Source organism: Sinocyclocheilus rhinocerous, unplaced genomic scaffold, assembly GCF_001515625.1.
Source record: "Sinocyclocheilus rhinocerous isolate Xijiao unplaced genomic scaffold, SAMN03320098_v1.1 scaffold53, whole genome shotgun sequence".
NCBI lineage: Eukaryota > Metazoa > Chordata > Actinopteri > Cypriniformes > Cyprinidae > Sinocyclocheilus > Sinocyclocheilus rhinocerous.
Genome location: NW_015645538.1, coordinates 2,738,747 through 2,763,925, shown reverse-complemented (window position 1 = coordinate 2,763,925; position 25,179 = coordinate 2,738,747). Strand labels below are relative to the sequence as shown.

Below are 25,179 nucleotides of genomic sequence, written 5' to 3'. Positions count from 1 at the left end.
AAAGTGTAACCAAATTCTGTTGGAGAAAAAGTTTTAAAAATTCAAATTAAAAATAAATAAATATAACTCATAAAATAAATATTAAACAGTGTCTGTTTCAGATATCTAGATTCTGTGATATTGTGATATAGATATTGTGAAATATTCTTACAATTTAAAATAACAGTTTTCAATTTTAATGCATTTTAAAATCCAATTTATTCCTGGGATGGCAAAGTTGAATCATTCCAATAGCCTATGCTGATTTGGTGCTCAAGAAATATTTATTATTATTTTCAGTGTTGTACTACTTAATATTTTTGTGGAAACTGGGATTTTGTTCATGATTCTTTGATGAATAGAAAGTTCAAAAGAACAGCACTTATTTTAAATAGAAATCTCCTGCGTCAGCAGCACCACACTCATGCGTGTTGACCCACTGATGTCACACGGACTATTTTAATGATGTCCTTACTACCTTTCCAGGCCTTGAATGTGTCAGTTGCATTGCTGTCTATGCAGGGTCAGAAAGCTCTTAGATTTCATCAAAAATATCTTAATTTGTCTTCCGAAGATGAACAAAGATCTTACGGGTTTGGAACAATATGAGGGTGAGTAATTAATGACAGAGTTTAAATTTTTGGGTGAACTATCCCTTTAAAAACATGAACTGAATTATTTTGACTACCTTTCATGAAAACATGTTGTACACATCACTATAATGGAAGCTTAAGTATTAAGCAAAATTTCAACCAACTGCCAATTACTTATTGTTTATATTCAACACAATTCAAAATGCCTCCAATGAACCAAAACAACCGTATGCTCATACAACACCATACAAACTCAGCAGCGCATCGCGTAGAATACGCGTGTATGGCTGTATTCTAGCTCCACTAGGTGAGAAAGAAGTGCCACTGTGGCAGACTGAGATGCTGTGAATAAATCGATTAGAGGACCCGCTTGACGGATGGTCTCGTAAGGGGGACAGGGCAGACAGAGGAATTCATTTGGCTGGTGAGATCGGTGCCAACGTAATCCATCTCCCCACAAATTTGCCAATTTCCTCCATCCCACTGCCTAATTAGGCACCCGTCTCCTCTGGATTTTTGGTGATGATGCATGTGTGGAAAACACGGCTCTGATGTGGCGCACGATTGTTTGTAATGAAAAACAAATTTAGTTTAGGGGGGGGAAATTATGGAAGCTCAGACTAAAAGGATAACACAGTTAGCCGACTTAGCAAGGATGTAAATACTCTGACCTTACGATTGTATACCCAGTGAGCTATTTGGGACAGGGCCTATTTGTCCAATGGACTATATCAGCATGTATTATTCTGTAAATCAAGTCATGTATCTAGGGAGCAAAATATTTTCCAGCTCAATAGCTGAAGCATAACAGCGGTGTGAATGTGATTCATGAAGCAGGTGCGCTAGCGTACGTTTGCTAACAGGGGATCTGAACTCGACGCCTCAGTGTGTACAGCATCTGTTCAATCCCATAAAGCCACAGTTCTTCAGCACTGATCTTTAATGGCACAGTGAGTTTGTCTACAGTGGATGTAGAGCATATATGTCGTGAATGAATGTGCTGGAGGAGACGCATCCTGCCAGAAGCTGTTAAGCAGCAACAGGACTCAGTATGGAGCTGATGTTGAACTCATCTCCTGCTCTCTCCTGTAATGAGGGCAGCGCATTAACAAGCACTAATTGGATGCATTTTTACTGGCTCTTCTCAACCCTGAAGGTCAGAGACAGAGGAAGAGAGGAGACTGTGGGCTGTGTGTTGCAGGAGGCAGAGAGAGAGAGAGAGAGAGCGAGAGAGAGAGAATAGAAGGTAAGCTGTGTATCAGCTGTGATTCATTTGTTAGGTAGGCCTATTCCTCTTTCTTTTTCAACTGAAATAACTTTTTACAAAAAAAAGTTTTTAAAGCTCTTGAACTCTAATAATGACTAAATGGACCGAGATCTTTGGAAAGGAGCTGCAGTTCTGCTTTGTCCTTGGACGATTCTCTGCACAATGGTGTTGTATGGATATGTGCACACTGCCCTCTAGTGACATACAAACACTGGCAGCCCAGTGGATGTCACATATTCTGGAACGAAAAATATTCAAATAAAATATAAATATAATTTTAAATATTAATATTCTGATATTATTTAATCAGAAATATTCAATTCAATAATATATGAGGATTTTTTATATATTTTTGTATATACAGTATATATACACTAGGGCTGTCAGTCGATTAAAATGTTTAATCTAATTATTAATCTAATGTTTAATCTAATTAATTACATGATGTTTCGATTAATTAATCTAATTAATCACAATTAATCGCAACATAAATTTGACTATGAAAATACCCACAAAAGATTATTTAAAGATATGTTTGTGTTAAATGAGAAAGTATCAAGTAGACATTACAAATTGTAGCTTTAGAAATATTTATTTGATTCAACAAAAAAATGTATTACACATAAACATTTAGGCTACTACAACAATTTAGGCTAACATAAACTATGGAACATAATCAAGAAATTATTATTATTAATTTAATTATACTCTAAATAAGAAACTAAATCTGCCAGCAGGTGGCAGTAAATGTCTTCAGTCGATTCGTTCAAACGGCTGACTCATTCAGGAATTCAGTAAACGGCTCTACATGACTTGAATTGGCCTTTGAATTGGTTCACACAATTCGTTCAAAACTTGGATTCATTTAGAAACTAAACACCGCTGTGTTCCTCGGAGACGCGCAATAGTTCTGCTGTGGCTTTATAGGTAATATATTCTTTGCAAAATTGAGCAAAAACACATAATATTGTGTTTAAAATGTAACACAATATCAACTTCTTATTTACTGAACTGTTGTATAAAATCACATTTAAACTCGTGATAGGGACAAAATCAGCACTAGTGTAATAGCCTACTGCTCTCCCTGCTCGTATGATATAAATATGAGACAAAAACACATACAGGGGCATTTTTGCCCCAATATCTTGAATTTTAGGGCATAACTGTATTTATAGAGTTGTTGCCCTGCATCATATTTGTCAACAGTCAACTGTATGAAATGTAATATGATGTACAGGTTTGGGGGCGGGGCCAGTGCGTTAAAATATTTTAATCGCGTTATTTTTTTATAACTAATTAATTAAGTTAATGCGTTAAAACTGACAGCCCTAATATACACATATGTGAGGGATATGTGTTGATAATTTATACAGAAAACTTTGTTTGCTTGAGTGTTTATGAGAGAGCAATATACAATAGACTAAAAATTAATAAATAAATAAATTCATACATTCAACCAAATAATTAAAGACTAAAAATTAATAAACAAATAAATAAATAAATTCATACATTCAACCAGATAATTAAAGAACTGCAAAAAATGAAATTATCCCGTTCAATTTCAATAATAATGAAACTAACATGCTCATGCATATTAGAGAGGACATGCTTTATTTCACAGAACATAGGCCTATTGGCTTTCTATTTGTCATGACTCAAGATAGGTATTCACAATCATTCCGTTTATGTTCTCTCCAACTGGCTTCGCACAGCAGCCAGAAGGGCTGGAAGTGTTTTTCTTTTTCATAAGCATGAAGCCAATTTCATTTGAAACTTGACATCAGTCCACCTGTCATCAATGTTTTATACTGCAACCACCAGAGGGCAATCTAGTTTAAGCAATACTATAGAACAGGTGCTGTCTGTATTTCTCGGCTGTCAATTTAAAGAAATCCTTTACAATAGATCAGAAATTCCTCTCCTGAAATATAATTCTCACACACACACACACATATATATATATATATACATACATATATTTAAACGTGCCAGTGAAAAGCATCCAGCAGGACAGGTATCCAACGTGAGAACTACCTTCATACTGCACTATTTACATAGACAACTTTAGAAATATTATAAGTTGAAAAAACATTTGTTGTTAAATATATTCTCAACTGTATTCCATATTATATTTAAATCTAGGTTTTTTTGTGTGTGTGCGTGTTCTAAATTTGTATGTAACTTAAGATTCTTTTCACCATACCAATAAAAATATTTGAATCTGATTCTGACTGGAATATCATCAGAAATTAACAACTAGAGCTGGGTAGATTACTTAAAAATTGTATTCCATTACTGATTACAGATTACATGATGAAAACTGTAGTTAGTAATCTAGGTTACTCATTTTAGGTTATGTAATCTGACTACTTTTTTATCAAACTTGTTTTAAACGTACCATATTGATATAAAAAAAAAAAAAAGCAAACAGAATGAAAATATTTTCCATGTTTTGATGTCAACATCATAAGAGTCGATAGAGAGTGAATGGTGAATACGGAGCTGATAAAAACCAAAAAATTCATGAAATCATACAAATTTAAAATAAAAGCAGTTTAAACACTTGAACACTATTAATATAAATATTGTATTTGTTTACTTGCATGTTATTGTTGTCATTAACCAACATCGGAGAACTGTAAACATGCAAATATGTTGTTAAATTATTGAAATATTATCTTCTTTATGATATTTCAACAAATATTTTAAGAGGTGACATTTGGGAAGCCCTGCATTAAACACACATTTATAAACATGAAAACAACGACACGCCCAAAGTCTTTCAGGTGTGAAAATCTTTTGTACAGACATCCACAACCAATAAATTATGAATAATTTACGGCCACTGTATGAATAAGAATATGTAATCAATAAAACATTTACTATAATCTGATTATAAGCATTTTAAATTATAATATACTCTTAATTACAAGCACAACATTTTTGGAATTTGATTATGTGATACAGATGACATGTAATCAGTTACTACCCAGCACTACTAACAATTAATTTTTTTCTTTGCCATCATACAGCTTTTGTTGGTTTTTATTTATTTTTCTTTTCTTTTTTTAAGAGCTTGACACCTCCTTGTTACCGTATACTTGATTAAATATTCACCAAATAAAAAAAACCCTCAAAAGAAACATAGGACAAGGAAAAGCAAAAGACAGCGGAAGCATAGTGGAATCATGGTATTTAAGAGTCGTATTTACAAAAGGCAGTACAACACAGATTATGACCACAACTAATCTTATTTACATTTACCTTTTAAAAGTTAATGGGAATGAAACTATAGCACATATTAAAAGCAAAATCCACATGGTTATAATACAAAAATAAAATGGGAAAGAATACGAGTAAACAATGCTGATAGTCTGAAGTGATATTACAAATGCAGTGTGCTGTACAGAACTGGAGACGGGGCGTTCACTTTGTTCCACACAGAGTTGTGAGACGATTCTGCATTGGGGGAAAAACAAAAAACGTTATTTTAATTTCTTCCGATTTAGAAGGTGGTATCACTATAAAAACTGTTTAGAAGTTCCATTAAAAATTAACACAGCAACCACTGATCTATATTATATAATGTTCTCTAAATCTTATTTACATTTACCTTTTAAAAGTTAATGGGAATGAAACTATAGCACATATTAAAAGCAAAATCCACACGGTTATAATACAAAAAATGAATGGGAAAGAATACGAGTAAACAATGCTGATAGTCTGAAGTGATATTACAAATGCAGTGTGCTGTACAGAACTGGAGACGGGGCGTTCACTTTGTTCCACACAGAGTTGTGAGACGATTCTGCATTGGGGGAAAAACAAAAAACTTTATTTTAATTTCTTCCGATTTAGAAGGTGGTATCACTATAAAAACTGTTTAGAAGTTCCATTCAAAATTAACACCGACTCCCAGAACAAACCATTGGGATTCTGTGAGGGAACACTGTTAGGACAAAATCGGTGTGTTTAATATTAGCGGATTGTACACTTTGTTTACCTTTGGATGGTGTTGCTCTGTTTGCTGATGGAGAGAGCTCTGGCCTTCTTTGAGGTAGAAGGTGCCTTCTTTGATGCTTTCTTCTACATTAGACATATTAAGAAGAGAAAGGGAGTCAGGCTCCTGTACACACATAAACGGGCCAGATTTTCTCAAGGACCCTTCAAAGACTAGTATTACCAACCATTTTCTTTAACATAATTGTAGCTACCATTGGGATTCTGTGAGGGAACACTGTTAGGACAAAATCGGTGTGTTTAATATTAGCGGATTGTACACTTTGTTTACCTTTGGATGGTGTTGCTCTGTTTGCTGATGGAGAGAGCTCTGGCCTTCTTTGAGGTAGAAGGTGCCTTCTTTGATGCTTTCTTCTACATTAGACATATTAAGGAGAGAAAGGGAGTCAGGCTCCTGTACACACATAAACGGGCCAGATTTTCTCAAGGACCCTTAAAAGACTAGTATTACCAACCATTTTCTTTAACATAAATAATTGTAGCTCAAACAGTAGAATATGGCACTAGCAACATAAAGGTTATGCATGGAAAATACATGAACTGATACAATGTATACCGCAAATGCAATGCGAGTTGCTGTGGATAAAAGCTTCCACCAAATGCATAAATGTAAAAGTCAAAGTAAACGTGAACTAGACTGCCTTCAAAATTTCCTACTTGGCTGTTTTAAAAATGGTAATCCAGATTTTAGATGGAATATAAACATTTAATTTATTTCTTGAGGCTCAAAGAGTTTTTCTCCTGCTAGATAGTGACAACACGGCAATCACATGTGCTCATCTTTGTCAATACATTAACTTCAACATGATTTGAATGCCCTACTAAGTAGATTTCAAAGACCATACTACCACAAACCTTTTTGACAGCAGACTTAAGGGGTGCCACGTTTTCATCTTCTGAGTTTGCACCATTCTTGGCTTCTGTAAATGAGATGAAAGTTGGAAGGTCAGCTTTGAAAATACAAGTAAGAAGGTTTTACAAGCTGACAAGAGGATGCAAAATGTACCTTTGGCAGCAAACTTGGGAATCACATGATTCTCAGCAATAGCAAGCTCCACTTGAGCAGCTTCCTCCCTCACCTGATCAGAGAGAGAACACTTTAATTCAAGACCAACAGTGATTGATTTAACAATACTGATTAGTTTACAACATGTAAAACATATGGACAAACAAACATGTTTAATGCAAGTACCTTTGAATCATCCACTGGTGACTTTGGCTTCTCTACATCTGAAGTTTAAAATAAGAACCGTGAGACAATACCAAAGTATGTGCGATATTTATTCCTTCCTATGCTATTCTACACCATATTAACAGAGGCTACATGGACTATTTGTCAAAAACAGAGCAACTGACATATGATCACATGTACAACAAAGAGGAATATCCTTACTGCAGAACTCGATCCAGTTCATTTTCCTCACTGCCATGGGAAGCTTTATCAGAGCGGTCTTGTAAAGGTTGTCTGCATCTTTCAGAAGATTGTTCGACTTCTCCTTCAGTCTTTCAACAATGGTATGAACTACAAACAAAGAGTAAAGTGTTTAAAGCGTGGACACAAATACTTAGTATTGAGACACTAGCGACAAATCTTACCTTCATTGTCAAAATCTAGCAGAAAAGCTTCCAGTTTCGGTGTTTTGGAATTCTTCTTGTTTTTAGCATTCTGTGTGCGTTTTCTCGGTGCCATGATGAACCTGAAAAACAAAGACGATACATTTCTTCAACCCCATGGCGATTACGCTCATATATATTAGTACTATGTACATATCTAGTTAATTTAAAAAAAACGCATTTATATTTTTCTTACTCTAATAACCCGGTCTATGTCGAAAATGTGTCTCTCACTGTAGCATACATCGGCAGTTAAGAAGAACCTTTTCAAATTTAACGCTACTACGTCAGTAAGCCAATCAGCATGCAGCTTTGACCGTCGCTTTGTAAACATGCTTCGTGCTCTGACCAATAAGATATCGCCTCTCCTAAACGAAGAGTCTGGCCAATGGTTGAGTGTTTTACTGTCACGGCTAAAGAAAGAAACAAGCGGATTGGTGGATGATGCATGTTCCCGGAAGGAGCGCATCGCAGTTATCACATGTACTTTTACGATGGAAACAGGACGATTTTATTCGCTCTCACAGATGTGATTTGTAGTTTATCAGATACATTTAAATATTTGCGGAGTATCTATATATAATAGATATATTTAATATATTAGTTAGTTATATGAATCCTCTGTAAAAGAACGTCGTTCACAGTGTTTCTCGAGTTCTGTCACTGAAAATGATTTTTTTTTTAAATGTCCAGTGCTGTTTTATTATCATTGCACCAACAACTCAAAAAATGCTTTGAGACGCTAAAAGCGAATAAAAGCGTTTGGGACTGAACTAGCTGAATGTAAACCTCTCATGAGCTCTCTTGGAAACTTTGCAGTGCAGTTGAAGGCACTGAAAAACGTTCAGATTGCAAACACACCTCTTGCCAATTTCCCTAGTTTACAAGAGCGCCTTCATTACAAACTGGCTGTGGATTCAGTTCTGGGAAAACTAGCTGAGAAAATGTAAGTCCTGTTTGATTGTCATTTTAATGCACATAAAAACAATGCTTCGTTTGGTTTCATCTTCATATTTCCAGGGATGCTCTTCAGAGGGTGCGGGATGCCATCAGTCAACAGGTGTCTGCTGTTTTCCAGTTCTATGAGAAGAACACAGACAATCTTGACATTGCTGGTTGTGTCTCCAGATCAGACATCTGTCCCTCCATCTCAGATATGTTAGAGTGGCTTCAAGATGCAGATCGCTATTACCGCCTACAGTATCCTTTAAGTCTCATTCCTCATCATGACCACTGTTGGCATCAATGTGATACTTCATCTCTCTCTGTGTTAGGTACATGCATTATTTTGCAATGAATCCTAAATTCATCTGGTCAGATTAGTGCAGAGAAGGAACCTCCTGCAGACGCTGACACCCAGTGACCTTACGTTAATGGAAACGGCACCAAAGAGATGGGAATCTCTACATTCAGCTAGTGGAGAGGAGAGAATTGCAGGTATTTCCCCTTTTCCTAGAGTAGATAAGGTTGCACTCTTTGGCCCCATTTTCATCTGGTATTAATGTCTGTCTTGGGTGATCTGATTACAAGTGGTTGGATCTAAAAACACGTGTAAACAGCGGTCCAGAACATTTTGTGATGCTCCCTTCTTATCACAAGTGGCCATTAAAAAAAAACACATTTAATATGTTGATACCAGGTGTAAACAGAGAATTTGATACGGTGTAATAGTTTGGCTGCATCTGTTAATCATAGATTCTGTTTGTTGTGTGACATTTTATAAGAATCATAAATTAGAATGCATTTACATGTAATGTATACAATAGTAAAATTAGAGAATTTGGTCTCTAAATATATATTTTGTGTTTATTCATGTTTTAGATGTATTGTGTCAAGTTTCATTCTTCATGGAGACTGAATGAATGTCAGATATTTTATCAAATCATTTCCACATCCTGTGTTGGCTGTTGTTCTCAGTTTGGCAATGAAGGATCCTTAAAAAAGGACAGCGGTATAGTAATGGTGGAACTCAAGACTCCTGGATTAATTTTGTTTTGCTGTGGGCATTAACTTGTCAAAGACTGAATATCAGCATCATTGTAAGAGCAGTGTTCTGTTTTAATAAATGTGGTTATTTAATTTATGCTTTCTTATGATAAAACAATTGCACTGTTGTCATTGAATGTCACATCACACTTCGTTTTTATTTTTTCCTCAAATGGCTTAAGTTCACATCATTTTAATAAATAAATATAGAGAAAACACAATGAACACAGCAATCCAACATACTAAAAGTGGGTGTACTGTTTCTAAGGACAACAGTGGTGTGCTGTCAGTTGTCTACAAAACACAAGATAGATTACCATTTACAAAAAAAGAAAGGAAAAAGACACTGCAAAATGGGCCGAAGAGTTCAGTTAGCCCACAGTTAATACTATTGAAAAAAAAAAAAAAAAAAAAATCTTGTCAAAATACGATCAAAACTAATCTAAATGCCTTCTTATGAGAAAATACACTAATAAGTAAAGAGAGTGACAAGTAGCAAGGGAAAGGAAATGTTTTTGAAAATCGTAGACCCACTGCAATACTACTACAAATATTACTACTCATACACTATGCTTCAAATTCTAGATACTAGACTGTCTTTAATTAAAGGTGCACTCAATAATTTTTTCCACATTAAAATCCTTACCCCTGAAGAAATGAATAATACTTATGACAAGCTGAGATCACATGGCCAGCTGTGTTTTACAATTCAGTTCAGTTAAAGCTGAAGCGTGTCAGTGTTTGTGGTGAATCTATCTGTTTTTCAGTGTTAGTGCCAATCATAATTTTTTTCAATTCCGTTTTTGCTAGTGGTGCAGAAATTACATACTTTAAAGGTCAAATGTGTAATTTCTGCTCCGCCAGTGTTACCAAACAGAAATGGACAGAAAAAAAAAGAGTTTTCAAATACTCCTGTTTACCACTGACAAACTAATAGTTCCACTCCAAACTCACAGCACTGGTTGTGCCAATGTTCCACTGAAAAAATAGCAGATTGCAATTCCATTTTGGTGCCACTAGTGGTGCTTTACATACATAAACAAAAACATACCTAAACAAAAGCAAACCAAACAATATAACAATAAATACAATGTATATTACAGACAATATAACGAAGGAGCTGGAGTGAACAGCACCAACATGTGTACGATGTATAAGCAATGAAAGAAAAAGCAGATAAATGGGATTTCAAATGGCAAATATGGACATGATCATCAGAGTGACAATGACACAAAATGCATCTGTCCATTGAAACAGAAATCACTGAGTGCACCTTTAATCATTATCCCTGTTTAGCCACACCTTCCCGCATTTGCTTTCATTTTTATCTTTATCATACATACTCCTTAAGAGGCAGGGCACTGGTTGTGATTGGCTTCGGTGGATCAGGAGCAGAAGGCCTTGAGTTTGCAAAACTTCGGCCTATGTATCCACGTCTGTACCCTCCTCTCTCGATGTGCGGGCAGGTACTGCTCAGCACCGCCCCACTGATCATAAGAATCACTGCTGCCGCCCATCCCAGGTAAATGGCCTGACCCAGCTCCCGCTTGTGCTGGAGGGGAACATTGGGGTTGTAGAAGTCCTGCACCACAGTGTTTGCCGTCCAGGAAACCGGCACTAGGACGCACAGGCCCGTCAGGATGAAGAGCACCCCACCGGACAGCGCTATGCCAGCCTTGGCATGGCGATCGTCCCCGGCACAGGTGGTACACTTCATTCCACAGCAAGAGACGGTGCAGGACAACCAGCCCAAGAAGATAGCAATACACATCAGCGCCCGTGCCGCCTGGATATCAGGCGGTAGAGCTAGCATGGAGTCGTAGGTCTTACACTGCATATGGCCGGTGGTCTGGTAGATGCAGTTCATCCAGATCCCCTGCCAAACAATTTCGGAGGTCAAGATGTTGCTGCCTATGAAGGCCGTGACCTTCCACTGGGGCAGTGCAGTCACTGCTATAGCCATCACCCAGCCCGTCACAGCACAGGTGAAGCTGATCAGCTGCATACCTGTGTTCACCATCTCGCCACCCTCTGAGTACCACGCCTCCTCGGGCCACAACCTCGACGACACTTTTCCGCTTGCAGGTGCTCCAACTATAGATAATAGCTTCAGCCCTCCTTGCCCAAAGAGGTCGGCACGTTTGCCAATCCTCAGCAAGAAGTTTCGGTCAGTCCTTCTTTGAAAGTTACTTGCTAGGGTTTTGTCTTTCAAATTTCTTGAAGCAAAGTTTTGTTCAGATGCATTTTAGTCTGTCTTCTCCTCTTGTTAAGTTTGTCAGTCCTCGTGTCCACCTTTAAAGTTCCTTGCTGGACCTCTCGGTGTGTCTTTAAATTCTCGGAGCAAAGTTTTGTTCTAGTCTGTTATTTGGTCCCAATCCTCCGCAAGAAGTCTCGGTCAGTCCTTCTTAAAAAGATCCTTGCCAGACTTCTCAGATTTGTCTTTCAAAATTCTTGGAACCAAGTTTTGTTCAGCCACGTTCTAGTCCGTCTTTTGGTTTCTCAGACAGTTGTGTTCACTTTCGCCTGGTCTTTCTTTGAAGAGATGAATAATTGAAGAACTGCTGCCACTTGTCTCAACTCACCCACTTGGGATTGATTGAACTTCAATGAGAGTCCCACCATCACAGGCTACGTCCGGAGGGTAGAAGTTGGTCTCGCACCACTGTAATGTGTGGTGGACTTCTTGTCTTCTCGGTAAAGAAAGATCTGCTCTTATCGCAGGGACATGTGTCTCTGTTGCTACCCAGTCCGGTGTTGCCTTACCCAAACAGGTCACACCGATTGAATTTGATACTGTGACATGGATGCAGTGGCTGTCAAAGATGCATTACTTCCAAGCACCCAATAAACGTCAAACAGAACCTAAACTAGTGTCTGAATGATGGCAAAGGCCCTCGTAAATTATCCAACAGTTTCGTGTGAAGTAAAAAGAAAGGTTCTTCAGATGTGACACCTGTGCGAATAAATGCCAAAAGTAAACACGTTGTCCTCTTTTAAGCTCTTTAGGTTAGATGTTCTTGTCGTATCGAGAGCAGACACAAAAAAGGGTGCTGTGCTTCAGGCCACTTAGGCAAAGACAAAAGCAATGTCCTCTTCCCTGCAACAAAACCTTCACGGGTTGGTTGGTTTCTGTCAGAGTGCTGATCGCTTATTGGGCGGCCCGATAACCCTTACAGGTGTTTCAAGTGTGCTAGTCTCGTCCATCTTTAGAAACACTGTTGAGCAAAGCCACTCTCATCCTGAAAGGAAAACAGCGGATGGCAGGATATAAAGGCAGATGGAGTGAGACAGAGGAGGGAGGGCAAGAGTGGTGTCTGCTAGCGGATCAATTAACACAAAGACAATCTAGGGGCCGTCAACAATATGCTTCAAAGCGTTCAGTGCTTTTGAAGGGCCGATACAAAAGAGTGTTTGCCATTCCCCTAATGAGACAAAGAAATTGCTTTAAAAGAGTGGGCTTGTGAGGATGTTTGCTGTTGTGGGCATTTCTGAGGGCGACTGTGATGACTAACACCAAAATCCTCACGCTTTGAAACAGTATGCCAGTCCATTTTTTGTGATGGAGAACATCAGTAATGTACGTCATCTCAAAAACACTCTCAGTGTAACAACATTTTAGGCAGAAGTGTGAATTTACATGGCTGTCAAGTTGTAAAGGGATATTTTACAAAAGTACAAATGATCCCATTACAGTAATATAAGGTTACATTGCGAGGTGATTAAAGATGAATTGAGAGTGTTGTTGTAATTTTTTTTTTTTTGGTCTATATACACTGTAACTTACATTTTATAATAATTATTTGATAAAGGGACTACTACTACTAAGTTGTTTCCAAAGGCTTTGTTTTTTGTGTCATTTTGCCCGGTTCCTTTGTTTCATTCTGCTCCATAACATGCAAACGTTAGCGTCTGAGGTGATTAATTAAATATTACGGCTACAAGATCTCTGGTTTAGGTTTCCTTTCTCTTGTGGCTGCCTCTCCTTGGCAACAGTAGTCATGACAACAGCACAGGACACAGGAAATGAGAGAGTGGGTACACAAAAGAGAGAGCAGATGAATGACTGATGGCCCACAATGAAGCTCAAGTAGAATTCATACAAGAATGCAGCTTTTAAAAAGGCAAACTGGATAATAAAGAAATGTGAACACCGTAATATCAACAGCTGATCTTTAAGTATCCATAAATATACACTTCCCAAATATAAATAAAGAGAGAAAAGGGGTGGGGTGGGGTGGGGGATCCTCATTTCAAGCTTAATAAATTACTATTTTCTGTGAAAAAAAAAAAAACTGTTGTTTGAAGTGGAACGTCCAAGCTGCACTTTACCATATAAAAATCAATAGTGACCAAAGCTGCCAAGCAAGATTTTCTGGGAATTTAAATGTTGGTCTGTTCCATTAATACATAAATATATGAAATACATTCATAAACATTTAGCAAGGAAAACTATATAAGCTGGATAGTGCTGCATCACAACAGTGAGTGGTTTACCTTGTAGATCCAAGTAGGTGTTGCCATCTAGTGGTTTTAAATTGAATCTATTTTTAGAAAACAAAAAAAAATATAGGATTGAAAATCATTAATATCTGTACAATAAAATTTACAAAAATCAGACCTTTTAAGGTTTCCTTTCCTGAACCTCAATAATGACAGAAGACAGAGGTGTGTGTTATAGGCATAAAATACCAATTTATTACTTTGGTCAAAGCAATACCGCAACTGATGGGGCACTCAAGATAGGAGAAGCTACAGGAGTCCTGAGCGTTCCCCAGCAGGTCAAAGAAAGTGCCCCTATTGCTATTGGACAAGTCACACAGCTCAGAACACGAGAATAGAACAGCACAAAAAAGCTACACACCAGTAAGAGAAACAAAAACTTAAATTACAATACACATTTTTCAAATAACAAAGCCATATATATCAAATAGGAATTAAAAAAAAAAATCATGCTCTCGTTAAATCGGGACAGAACGGTTTAAAAAAAAAAGCTAAGAGGTAATCCTTGTGCAGTGGACCCTCGGGGCCCACCACATGCAGAGAGGAAGTGCATGTGTGGAGGTGCCACCAGGGCGGCGCCACAGCACTGGAGAGCCCGAGAGCAGAGAGGGAACAAGACAGTGGGTAAAGGGGCTCCTCATCGGCATGAGGACAGAAAGAAAGGGTGAGGAAGTCAGTCTAAGTGGCCCAGTGATTGAAGAAAGTACCTCGTTTGGGTTGGAGCTCCCAAAGACTGACATCCGCACCCCTTCAGTCCCCCGAATCTGTCCCTCATCAGTTACTGACATTTCTGGAGAAATTTTTAAAATCCTGTAAAAGAGACCGGACAACATCGCTACTCAAAACAGTCTCACTGTATTGATTTACTCATAAAAAAACTTCTGCGCCATAATAAATATTTTATAAGAGATTAGAACAATACTCTGGCATGCAGGCGAGCACAGTTTAAATTTGAAAATTTTCCACATAGCCTAAAGAGCTAGTCCACCATATGCACATTCCCACTGATTGATACAAGCAAAATAAGTACATGAACACAAATGGCGATAGGAATCCAACCAACAGCCACATCGACAAAAAAGTATTACAGCTTTTAAATTGTTCTAGATTTTGGGTTATATTGCTTTGCAATGATATCATAATACAAACTGGAATTAAATGTCATGTAACAATTTAGCGAAAATGCCTAAAAAGGACACACACACACTACTCAAACGCGTTATTCTCTGGAAGCCATGACATCGAGTAACCCATTTAGCATTCAACGTGTAAATCCAATTTATTGCATGTGATGCCCTTGCCCACTTCCTGTTCTTCTTTCATGGGACCAGCGTCCACGCCAACGACAGGCTGGTGCTCAAACTCATTCATAGCAAACCTGCTGCTTTACGGATGGTTTATTACAAAAGGGTTTTTGCAGAGCGCCCCCCCGACGAGGCATGCGCGCTGGAGACCCTTCAAACTGCACCATCGGTGCTGTTCAGTCCAAAGGCAGTGCTTATGCTTGTGTGTCTTAATGTATGGTGTCCTATTTTTAATACGCAAGAGAAAATTCATTCAGATTTATATTATAGATTCAAGTTCATATACACACAGAAGTAATAAACACACTTTAAGTGTAAAAGTCATATAACTGCGGAACATTGCTAAGATATCCCCCCAAAAAGTTCTGATTTGTCACTCCACTTTTTTTCCCCCAATTAACTCAATTAAAATTTGATCAGTTCAAACATAAAAAAAAAAAAGACTAAGTGGACAAACCAAAACATTTTGGGCCCTTATTACCATTGCCACAATGCTACAAGAAATTAAGCTGTATAAAAAAAAATTATAATAATAAAAAAAATAAATAAAAACTCTCCGTTAACAACCACAATGACTCCTGGATCAATTAATTATGCGACCGATTTGCAGACAACTGATCAATATCAACATTAAGAACGACGAGAACAACGATTATCTACTCTAACAAACTGTTAAAGTTAACCACAAAAAAACATTTATATTAAACTCTTACAAATCGGATTTGAATCTTATGTATAAATGCATAAAAGAAGGGAGAGTGCTGTATGTTGCAAGCCTAGCCTATCAGACGGCGCGTTAGCGCTACGTCTGGAACTGTGCAATGGCCATACCTTTCAACCCTGTAAAATAACTATCCGAATAAGACGCATGTGTTTCTGGTCTTGCCACAGGCAGAATGGCACCTGCACCAAGCCCTGTTTGCCCAGGTCCGACAACCCCAACAGTCACAGAGGAGACCATGGGTAATGCTACTGCTACACAAAACCATCAGCTTATGAAAGCCTGTTAGATCATCAAGTGGAATATGATTATAGAGCTGTAAATATTTATATATATTTTTATATATCTATGTGTGTTAATATAAAAAAAGAAGAGGAATTTACAGCAGTTTGCTCCTAGATTTCCCTTTACAATTCAGTGGCCTGCCAATGGCGCAGGTTTGCTCACACTCAGTGTATATTACAAATGAAAAAGACATTCAAAATCAAAACAAGAAATGAAAAGTTAAAAATGGCTCAATTTGATTTTTTTTTCTCTGTGCATTGGAGGCCAAAAGCCTCTCAGTGCAGGACTGCTGGTAGAGGTTGATTCTTCTGAGGCCGACCAATTTCGACTGGATTGAAAGATGGCCCCCTGGCTTCAGAACTGCTTTGCTGCAGACAAAGACGCGATAGAGAGAAACGGGAAGAGGAAGAGAGAGAGAGAGACAGACTGAAGAGGGAGTGTAGAAGTGCGTCTCCTGCTGGTTGACATCAGGCGAAGTACATAGTGTGCTGGGTATCATAGTGAATCTGGACCGCCTTAGCCAGGGCCTGAGGGTCTCGGCCATTACTCTGTCCTGATACGTGACTGCCCTCAGCACTGCGCACAGGAAATGATACAGAAAGCATTAAAATTCATTCGTTAACTTTATAAGAATGTACCAGGTTAATAATGATATACTAATAACCTGTCATGGTCTTTGTCCACTAAGTGGTAGCGGGCACGGAACGCCACAAGCCGGGCATAGTAGGCTGGTGCGGGGATAGAGACGGAGCGGGTGCAGCGCACATAGGTGTGGCAGAGCTGGTAAGTCAACAGTTGCAGTTCGTCAGCCGTGAAACAGTTGTCATCCCACAAGACGTGATAGTGAGAGGGACGGCTTGTGCCCTGTGAGAAGGAAATGCAAATGTGTGAATCTTGAACGGACAAACGGATAAATTAACAAATAAGCAACTGGGCTGTGACTCACCTGGATACCAGCATGGCTGCACAGGTAGAAGTCAAACTCTGAGGGGTGTGTAATGGTGCTGTCCACTGTAGTGCCTGCTGGGACATTGCCACTCTTCCCGACCTGAGTCAAAGAAATTTGTATACAAGATTTAGAAGAGAATGCAATGAATCTTTCATGTTGATTTTAAGATTAACAAAATGTCCTATAAAACAAGATTTTGTGATGCTTTGTTTATATAACAGGTGCGTTGCTCTAGGTTGTCCACCCACATTGAAATCTCATATTTTGCTTCACATACGCCAGTACTTTAAACATTGAGCAAATGTCTGGCTCTGCACAGTCTACTACGCATATTCTGACTATGAACCACCCACTTAGACAGTCAGAAACGACAAACCACAGTTTTTGTTTTAATCAAAGGTGAGGCAGTTTAAAGGATGGAAAACAAGCAAAAACACTCTGAAGCAGTCTTATTAAACAGTTAAACACAGTTTCCCCCCAAAAAAGTTTAAGTTTTGCCACTTTCAGTGTTAAGATTAAGAACACTACTGTTCAAAAGTGTGGGGGTAAGTTTTTTTTGTTTTTTTTCCAAAATCAAATTTCTGAAACTTTCTATTAAAGCAAAGAATCCAGAAAAAACATTTTACAAAAATATTAAGCAGCTCAACTGTTTTTAACATTGATAAATGATTTGTTGAGCAAATCAGCATATTAGAATGATTTCTCAAGGAACATGCGACACTAAAGACTAATGAAATGGCTGCTGAAAATGTTACTGTATTTGATCAAATAAATGCAGCCTTGGTGAACAAATAACTTATAACTTACAGTAGATTTATAAAAAAAACACAACTTACCCTCTCTGCTTTGTCAGAGCAAAAGAGTCGAGTGTGGTGACGTTTCTGCACTACAATGTAAGTGATTCCTGGTCTGTAGTCCTCTTCTAGACTGATGCAAGCTTTCCTGATGGCGATCAGCTCTGGCCAGGCAACCTGCACAAGACAATGAACAATATTAATTAATTAGAAGAAAAACTGAACATGTAATTTGTCCATCTCAAAATCACATTTGATTTCATTTAATTCAACTGAAATCAGTCAATGCATCTTCTCCGGATGACTCACCTGCTTCATCTGGCCCTCTGAGACTCCTCCGCGGTAGTAGATGATGCGTGTGGGCTTGAATCGGGTAGACTTGTAGAACTGAATGAGGAGCTCTCGCACCATGTTGGTGAGATCCTGGATGACTTCCTGGCTGTAGAACTGTTCCTGGGACAGGTCCTGGCGTGAGGTTTGCACTCGCACGGTGGCACAATAGCGGCTGGGGTGCCCATCCATGCTTCCCACCACAGCCGCAATGGACGGTTTCTTCCCATCGCCCGCAGGTGGGTGAGTGACATCGGCCCCCAAGAAGATGACCGGCTGCTGGAACACTGAGGGCCTGATGGAAAGCAAACACAGACATATGAAAGAGCAGAACAGAAGTTTCCTTCCTTTGTTCAGGGAATTTCCAGGTTGACAATGCATTAAAGCTCTTTAAAATTGCCTATGATTGTCAGTCCTGTTGCTAGGTGACATGGTTATTTTTTTTGAATGGACTAAAAATGAACAATTTATGAAAGCATTGTTTGGGCCCTAGTCTAATCATGTAGATTTAACATTACAATCTGAAATCACAATGGGGAAAAACACCTGAACTAAAGATGACATCTAAATCTTTTTGTAGCACTTTATTTGAAGCCTTTATGTATAACGCATTTCATGGTAAATGATGAATACCTACTGTTTGTAATTGATATATGTACATATACACATACAGTGGGTACGGAAAGTATTCAGACCCCCTTAAATTTTTCACTCTTTGTTATATTGCAGCCATTTGCTAAAATCATTGAAGTTAATTTTTTTTCCTCATTCCTAAAAATGGCTGTCCACCAACGTTTACCGTCCAACCTGACAGAACTGGAGAGGATTTGCAAGGAGGAATGGCAGAGGATCCCCAAGTCCAGGTGTGAAAAACTTGTTGCATCTTTCCCAAAAAGACTCATGGCTGTATTAGATCAAAAGGGTGCTTCTACTAAATACTGAGCATTTTTCAGTTTTTCTTTTTTAATAAATTTGCAAAAATGTCAACAATTCTGTGTTTTTCTGTCAATATGGGGTGCTGTGTGTACATTGAGGAAAAAAATTAACTTAAATGATTTTAGCAAATGGCTGCAATATAACAAAGAGTGAAAAATTTAAGGGGGTCTGAATACTTTCCGTACCCACTGTACATACTCTCACCTCACCATAAACTATCCCTAGTCCAAAACCCACCTTTGATGTGGCACCAGCACATTGTTGATGCCCCCTAGTTTGGCGTTGATCTTTAGACAGAGATTGGACAGCGTCTGAGGGGACGTCTTCACCACATTCTTCACCTGAACGCACTGAGTGGCCATTCCTAACAGAGTATCTCCCACACGCTTCACTTCCGCTGGAGAGGCACAAAACCACTTCAGCATCACAGTGTCAAATTCTCTGACTATTGTTGTGCTTCATCATTAAAGGAGCTCTCTTTACCATACACTGGTGTTTTCCCAGGCAGAATGACCACAATAAGCTGTAGTCCCACATAAGACATTTTGAGATGCTTGAACATTGGTTCCACGCTGTCTGCACCCTGGGCGTACTTGCAGAAGCAGGGCTGGCCTTGGATGGGCATCCCTGCGTCCTTGGATATCTTGCGCAGCTGGTCAGTGAAACTCCTTCAAATACACACACACACACAAAAATAATCTTTAACCATGCACTTCTGGTTTTGAAAATGTTTGAAAAAGCTTTTAGAATTAAATCCTTGTCAAAACTGTAAATTGTAACAAATTTTTTAAAAATTCCAAAATGAAAGGTTTATAATAAGTCTTCTAATTAAAATAATTTAATCATGCATCTTTTAAATATACTAAAACAGACTTAAAGAAAATTTATAAATTTATATATATAAAAAAAAATAGTTGAGAGCAGTCCTTACTTCAGCAAATCCTCTCTGCATTGTTTCTGAGGGGCGAAGCAGGCCACGGCCCACACTTTGATCTCTATACCCGCATAAAACTGCTTTCCCCTCATGTCCCAGACACCCTGGTTTGGTGTGGCCACAGTCTTGTTCTGGGGAGAGAGTTCCTACACTCTTAGTGAATCCTTCGTTCTCATCACGAGATACACATTCTACCCAATACCCTACACTGCCAACCCCATACCCACCAACCCCACCCAACTCTAACAGGCCTGGGCTAATAGCAGAAAGCAGACTATGCAGAAAAGACCCACCACCAACCTCCCCATTGGTTAAACACACAACGTTTTAATATTATAAAATTTAGTCTAAAACTGCAATACAAATTAGCTGTAAAGGTTAAACATGAAGCAAGTAAATTAATGCAATAACACAAAGCATTTATTCAAGGAGGAATGCATCTGAAATATCAATACAGGAGTTATTTTAATTTAAAAAAAAAAAAAAAAAAAAGAACTGCTCTAGTGTTCAGGGCTTATGAAATACTCTTAAAAGGTCCACAATAATAATTCTAAATTAAACCGGTTTAAACGCAATGAAAAAAATACTATATTTTATTACATTTTTATAATAAAATATATAATATAAAATAAAATAATATTAAATAATATATAATATAATTAATATAATATAATGTAATGTAATGAAAGGCCCTGAAGACTAGAGCAACTGAAAACACATTAAGATTAAAAGCACTCATAACAAGCACACAAACAAGATGTTAGAGATAATAGTAACTCAATTTTCAGTTGAGCTCATTAACAAATTATTTACAGTGATAGTATTGACTGCACCCGTACTTAGTGCACAGTATAAGTTAGTGACAGTGATTAAGAAGAATTTATAAAACAAAGACATGAGGTTGCAGATCTCTTTACATACAACAGTTTCTCCAAATTAACCAAAACAACTGGTACTGTTTGCAAAGAGAGAGCAATCCCTCAAGAGGTTGTTATTTCACAGAAATGAAGATAAGTCTCTACTGGTAGGTTAATTTTAAACAAGAAAAATAAATTCTACCAATGATGCTTCTCTACACAAGTAACATCTCACATCAATAAATGAGATGTGTGGAAGTTTACAGGAGTAATTATAATGATCTAATTGCATTAGATCCTGAGATGTTAAAATAGATTGTTGATGATGCTGAACAGCATTGGCCAAGTGGAGTCTGATCATCATTCCTTTGGTTAGTCCACTCATCCCACGACAACACACACACACACACACATCCCCACGTACACACATGCCATTGTTCCCAGCCCACCCGTACTCACCCTGCACCCGAGCCCCAGTACTCACCCTGCTACAGTCCCTCCCAGTGTCTGTACTCACCCGGCCCCCATACTGAAGCATGGGCGCTGGGAGGACCCGCCCAGTCACCTCTGTCATGTCATTGTGCACAACGATGCCGAACTCTTTTAGGTAAGGGTCAGGCCCGCCCACCATGCTGTTGCTTTTGACCTAAAGGAATAACAGGAGTTTTAGTGGTGAATTTTTGTTAAAACAAAGTGATTGGCTCTTTTAACTATATGGCTGGACTTCTCTTTACTGTACTGCTGCCATATTGAGTATTGTGATTTATCTTACTCATTTTTCAACAGGTGCCACTCACCAGTCTGCTGATCTCTTCCTGCCTGTCTGGGGCTGAGCGGGCCGTAGCTTTAATCATGGTCGAGGTCTGGTTATCTGTTAGTTTCTTTATACAGCGCTGTCCTGCCACTATGTTACAAACCTTTATGGAGGATACAAGAAAGGATTCAACGAGTGCCAAGTCAAATCAAATTCATTTCTGTACATGTGAAAGCTTGGAAAACACTTTAAATGATGTGCATGTCTCTTACCTCAAGGGGTAGATAGGTGTGCTTCTGTTCTTGCCCCACCTGGAGGCAGGGCAGGTGGGGGTATTTGAGCTGCAGGCTGTACTTTTGTTTGAAATACTGGGCAACGGTGCACTCCATAGCTTGTCCATTCTCGAGCTGCAAAGGAAATCTGTAGAAATGTGCAGAAAATAAGAGAAAAATCACTGGTGGGTATAACATAGTATTTTTTTTAAATAGTATTAAACGCTTAACTATAGTTTACAGCAAATTTTGCAAACACTGGTAAAAATGTAAAAAGCACTAACGTCTGATGGCTGGCTGGGCGGCGTGTGACATTGCACACACGGTACTTCCTCTTCATCTGGCCACAGTGTGTGACCTCCACTTTCAGTCCTAAACACACAATGATATTAACTCAGCAATTCACTTCATAACCACAATTGAAGCAGTCTTGGCCCTTGATGTGGTGCAACATATACCACCGTTCAAAAGATTGGGGTCGGTAAGACTTTTTAAAAGAAATTAATACTTTTATTCATCATTGAAATTTTTTTTATTATTATTATTAAATTGATCAAAAGTGACAGTAAAGAGATTTATAATGTTACAAAAGACTTCTATTAAATAAAAAAAAACATCACAGTTTCAACAAAAATATTAAGCAGCACAACTGTTTTCAACACTGATAATAAAGCTGCATTCACGTCCTGTCTAAATTACCATAGGCTCAAGATTGACAACATGTAACGTTCTACACGGAGATGCTCACGTCCTTGGACTAATGCTTTCCTATGGCAACATTATCAACTCCTAAACATAGCGCTTAAATGAATCTGCTGAAGTCAGGTGGTACTGCGGTCACGTGGTACAAGTTGTAGCTCTCAGAAAACGCCCAGCCTACGAGAACGTGAACGATTTTTAGTTTAGTTGAAATCTTGCAATTGCAGTAATTCCGTCATGGTGTAAACGTAAGAAGCGTTTTTTGAGCACTAAATAGGGCTGTCGTTTTGAAGAAATTTACCTTGCGGTGATTTTGAGTGGCTCAACAGCACAGTATCCAATATTATTGCATTTATTTATTTATGCATGTATTGCTTGCTTACTATATAAATAAGCTTGTTGGGCTATTACTATTCATGGGTACCGAAGACATCACTTCCACTATGGTCGCCATCAAGATAATGTTAGCTAGCTTACTACACAATCAGAATTTAATGTTAATTTAGATAACATTAGCACAATTGATAATTAATCATTCTTTTCAGACAAATCATTGTTTTATGAACGTAGCCGTCCGATGGAGGCTTTAAGACCTTGAAGAATCCTCTGCCGGCTGGTCGCTCCCACTTCACAACGAGCGGGACTCGCACTAATGGCAATTCCCTTTACAGTCCGTTTTTTGATTTCAGCAAATCATTTTGGGCGAAAGCAAACAGCGTGATTATTAATCATAAGCCCAATATCCAGCAAGCCAAGAAAACATGCAATCTACCTGAGGGAAGACGTCTTTCACTATTGTAAGTAAATGCTGTTAAAAAGAGAGAAAAAGAGACACATTTTAAAAATTTTACCTTCCAGTGTATTCTTAAACTTGGATCTCATTATTAAAGCACAAATAAATTCAAGTACCAAAATCAGCCCACACTCCAAGTTATCTTTAATTAAAAAAATATGCATTTTCATCCATTCATAGGCTAAATGGCTGCAATAACATTATTTAATTTTGCCATCGTTTAAAAAAAAAAGTACTGACTGACGTTTCAGACTTTCAGTTCTTATGCTTTCAAATTTTATGCCATATATATGTATGCAGGCTATGTCATTTTACTACACCACTTGGGCAGTCACAAATCACATGGTACAATTTACTCAGGCAGATGGTTTGTGTGTAACCTGTGACATTTTTTATGACATTACAATTCTTTTTAGATTCATTGTTCATAGGTTAAGCAAAACAAATTTTATTATTTTTGAAAACCTTTTATACACAACTGCAGACACGTAAATTTCATACACTATGTGGTACAGTACAAATATTTTAGCATCCCTTCTCCTTTAAAGAATCACAATTGTCTCTTATTTTCCTTTTCTGAAGTTGGCAAGCCTAGCTGCCAGTGGTCCCTTCTGATTGAAGACAACCTTTTATTTCGCCGATCTAACAACTTTGAGATTGAGTAAAATTGTAGTTCAGGGTTTCTCTGACGACTGTTGTTACAGCTAACAGCACAACATATCCCGGGCATATTGTAACCAAAAAGCATAACGGCTAATGCTAATGCTTCTGCTTTGGCAGTACGTGGGCAAATTTTTTTTTAAATGGATGTCAATGGAGGAGAGGCTTCACTAAACAGCTTTTTATAGGAAACAGCTTATTTAATGAATCGACAGCCTATCGGCAAATCTTTAACTTTTTACACTAATAATACTTTTGGAATGACCTATTTTTAGTTTACACCTAAAAAAGTTTTATAAGAGAAGACACTGACTTTTTGCGACAGGTGGGATTCAGCTTACAGCACTTCTCATTCATTCATATGGTATCCGTAAACGGCAATTGAGTGTCGAGCAACTCTGACTGAAATTCAATGACGTCAAGGCTTTAATGTGATTGGTTATTAAAGCACACGTGATCCAAGTTGACCGCTGTGCTTTCTCCAAAAGTAAGTAATACAGACAGTCAAACAAAGTTTTGCTATCACGATACCACGTTATTGATAATACTGTTACATCCCGATAACCAATCACACACGATTCTGTTGAGCTTATAAATGCAGTGGCCAATCAGAGGCGTTCAGATGAGTTATTGCTGAAACGCCGGTGTTTTGTTCAGTGCGTGCGCTCTAGGGGTGCAACGGTTCAACTTACTCACGGTTTGGTTTGTATCACGGTTTTAGAGTCACGGCTTCGGTACGGTTCGGTATGTGCTATGTTCAGGGGAAAAACTATACTGTCAAATAGAAATAAAGAAAATAAGAACAAATAATCTAACTACAAGCAACAGCACAAATAAATAAACAGTGAAAAAAAGATACAAATAAAATAAACAGTGCTTTTCAGGTTTTTTTAGGTAGGTCTAACAGTTTTTAGGTACAGAAATTGAATAAA

The 25,179-nt window shown here is 38.1% G+C and overlaps 3 protein-coding genes and 1 pseudogene across 11 annotated transcripts in view; 1 reads left to right on the top strand and 3 right to left on the bottom strand.

Annotated features, from left to right (window-relative positions):
- Positions 1–6,126: 6,126 nt before the first annotated feature.
- On the bottom strand, positions 6,127–7,767 carry LOC107706253 (borealin-like). Its single transcript, XM_016509913.1, has 7 exons — positions 7,670–7,767; positions 7,456–7,556; positions 7,253–7,381; positions 7,052–7,089; positions 6,866–6,938; positions 6,715–6,779; positions 6,127–6,213 (listed from the first exon to the last, which is right to left on the bottom strand). Exons 2-7 carry the CDS (start codon positions 7,547–7,549, stop codon positions 6,127–6,129), a joined length of 486 nt encoding a protein of 161 aa, XP_016365399.1. The 5' UTR covers positions 7,550–7,556; positions 7,670–7,767.
- A 79-nt stretch (positions 7,768–7,846) lies between these two features.
- LOC107706252 (uncharacterized protein C1orf109 homolog) lies at positions 7,847–9,556 on the top strand (annotated as a pseudogene).
- A 93-nt stretch (positions 9,557–9,649) lies between these two features.
- Positions 9,650–13,186, bottom strand: LOC107706251 (claudin-4-like). The gene has a single exon (XM_016509911.1). The coding sequence runs from the start codon at positions 11,477–11,479 to the stop codon at positions 10,793–10,795; it is 687 nt and encodes a 228-aa protein (XP_016365397.1). The 5' UTR covers positions 11,480–13,186; the 3' UTR covers positions 9,650–10,792.
- A 3,223-nt stretch (positions 13,187–16,409) lies between these two features.
- The window catches only part of ago4 (argonaute RISC component 4), a 20,779-nt gene continuing 12,009 nt past the window's right edge, over positions 16,410–25,179 (bottom strand). For 2 of the 9 annotated variants that reach the window (XM_016509902.1, XM_016509903.1), the window contains exons 7-19: positions 23,567–23,602; positions 22,380–22,467; positions 22,096–22,243; positions 21,867–21,986; positions 21,554–21,715; positions 20,210–20,358; positions 19,762–19,946; positions 19,516–19,675; positions 18,322–18,637; positions 18,055–18,189; positions 17,216–17,317; positions 16,934–17,133; positions 16,410–16,845 (exon numbers count right to left, since the gene is read on the bottom strand). In XM_016509902.1, the coding sequence (XP_016365388.1) occupies positions 16,737–16,845; positions 16,934–17,133; positions 17,216–17,317; positions 18,055–18,189; positions 18,322–18,637; positions 19,516–19,675; positions 19,762–19,946; positions 20,210–20,358; positions 21,554–21,715; positions 21,867–21,986; positions 22,096–22,243; positions 22,380–22,467; positions 23,567–23,602 (1,910 nt within the window). In that variant the 3' untranslated portion in view covers positions 16,410–16,736. The remainder of the gene's footprint in view (positions 16,846–16,933; positions 17,134–17,215; positions 17,318–18,054; positions 18,190–18,321; positions 18,638–19,515; positions 19,676–19,761; positions 19,947–20,209; positions 20,359–21,553; positions 21,716–21,866; positions 21,987–22,095; positions 22,244–22,379; positions 22,468–23,566; positions 23,603–25,179) is intronic. The other 7 variants (XM_016509909.1, XM_016509910.1, XM_016509904.1 and 4 more) reach the window with 6 other exon arrangements.

Coding starts and splice junctions, on each gene's coding strand:
- LOC107706253 (XM_016509913.1), bottom strand. CDS start 7,549: ATGGCACCGAGAAAACGCACACAGAATGCTAAAAACAAGAAGAATTCC. Junction 6,780..6,865: donor TCCCAAGTTTGCTGCCAAAG/GTACATTTTGCA, acceptor TCTCATTTACAG/AAGCCAAGAATGGTGCAAAC. Junction 6,214..6,714: donor TTAAGTCTGCTGTCAAAAAG/GTTTGTGGTAGT, acceptor TGTCTAATGTAG/AAGAAAGCATCAAAGAAGGC.
- LOC107706251 (XM_016509911.1), bottom strand. CDS start 11,479: ATGGTGAACACAGGTATGCAGCTGATCAGCTTCACCTGTGCTGTGACG.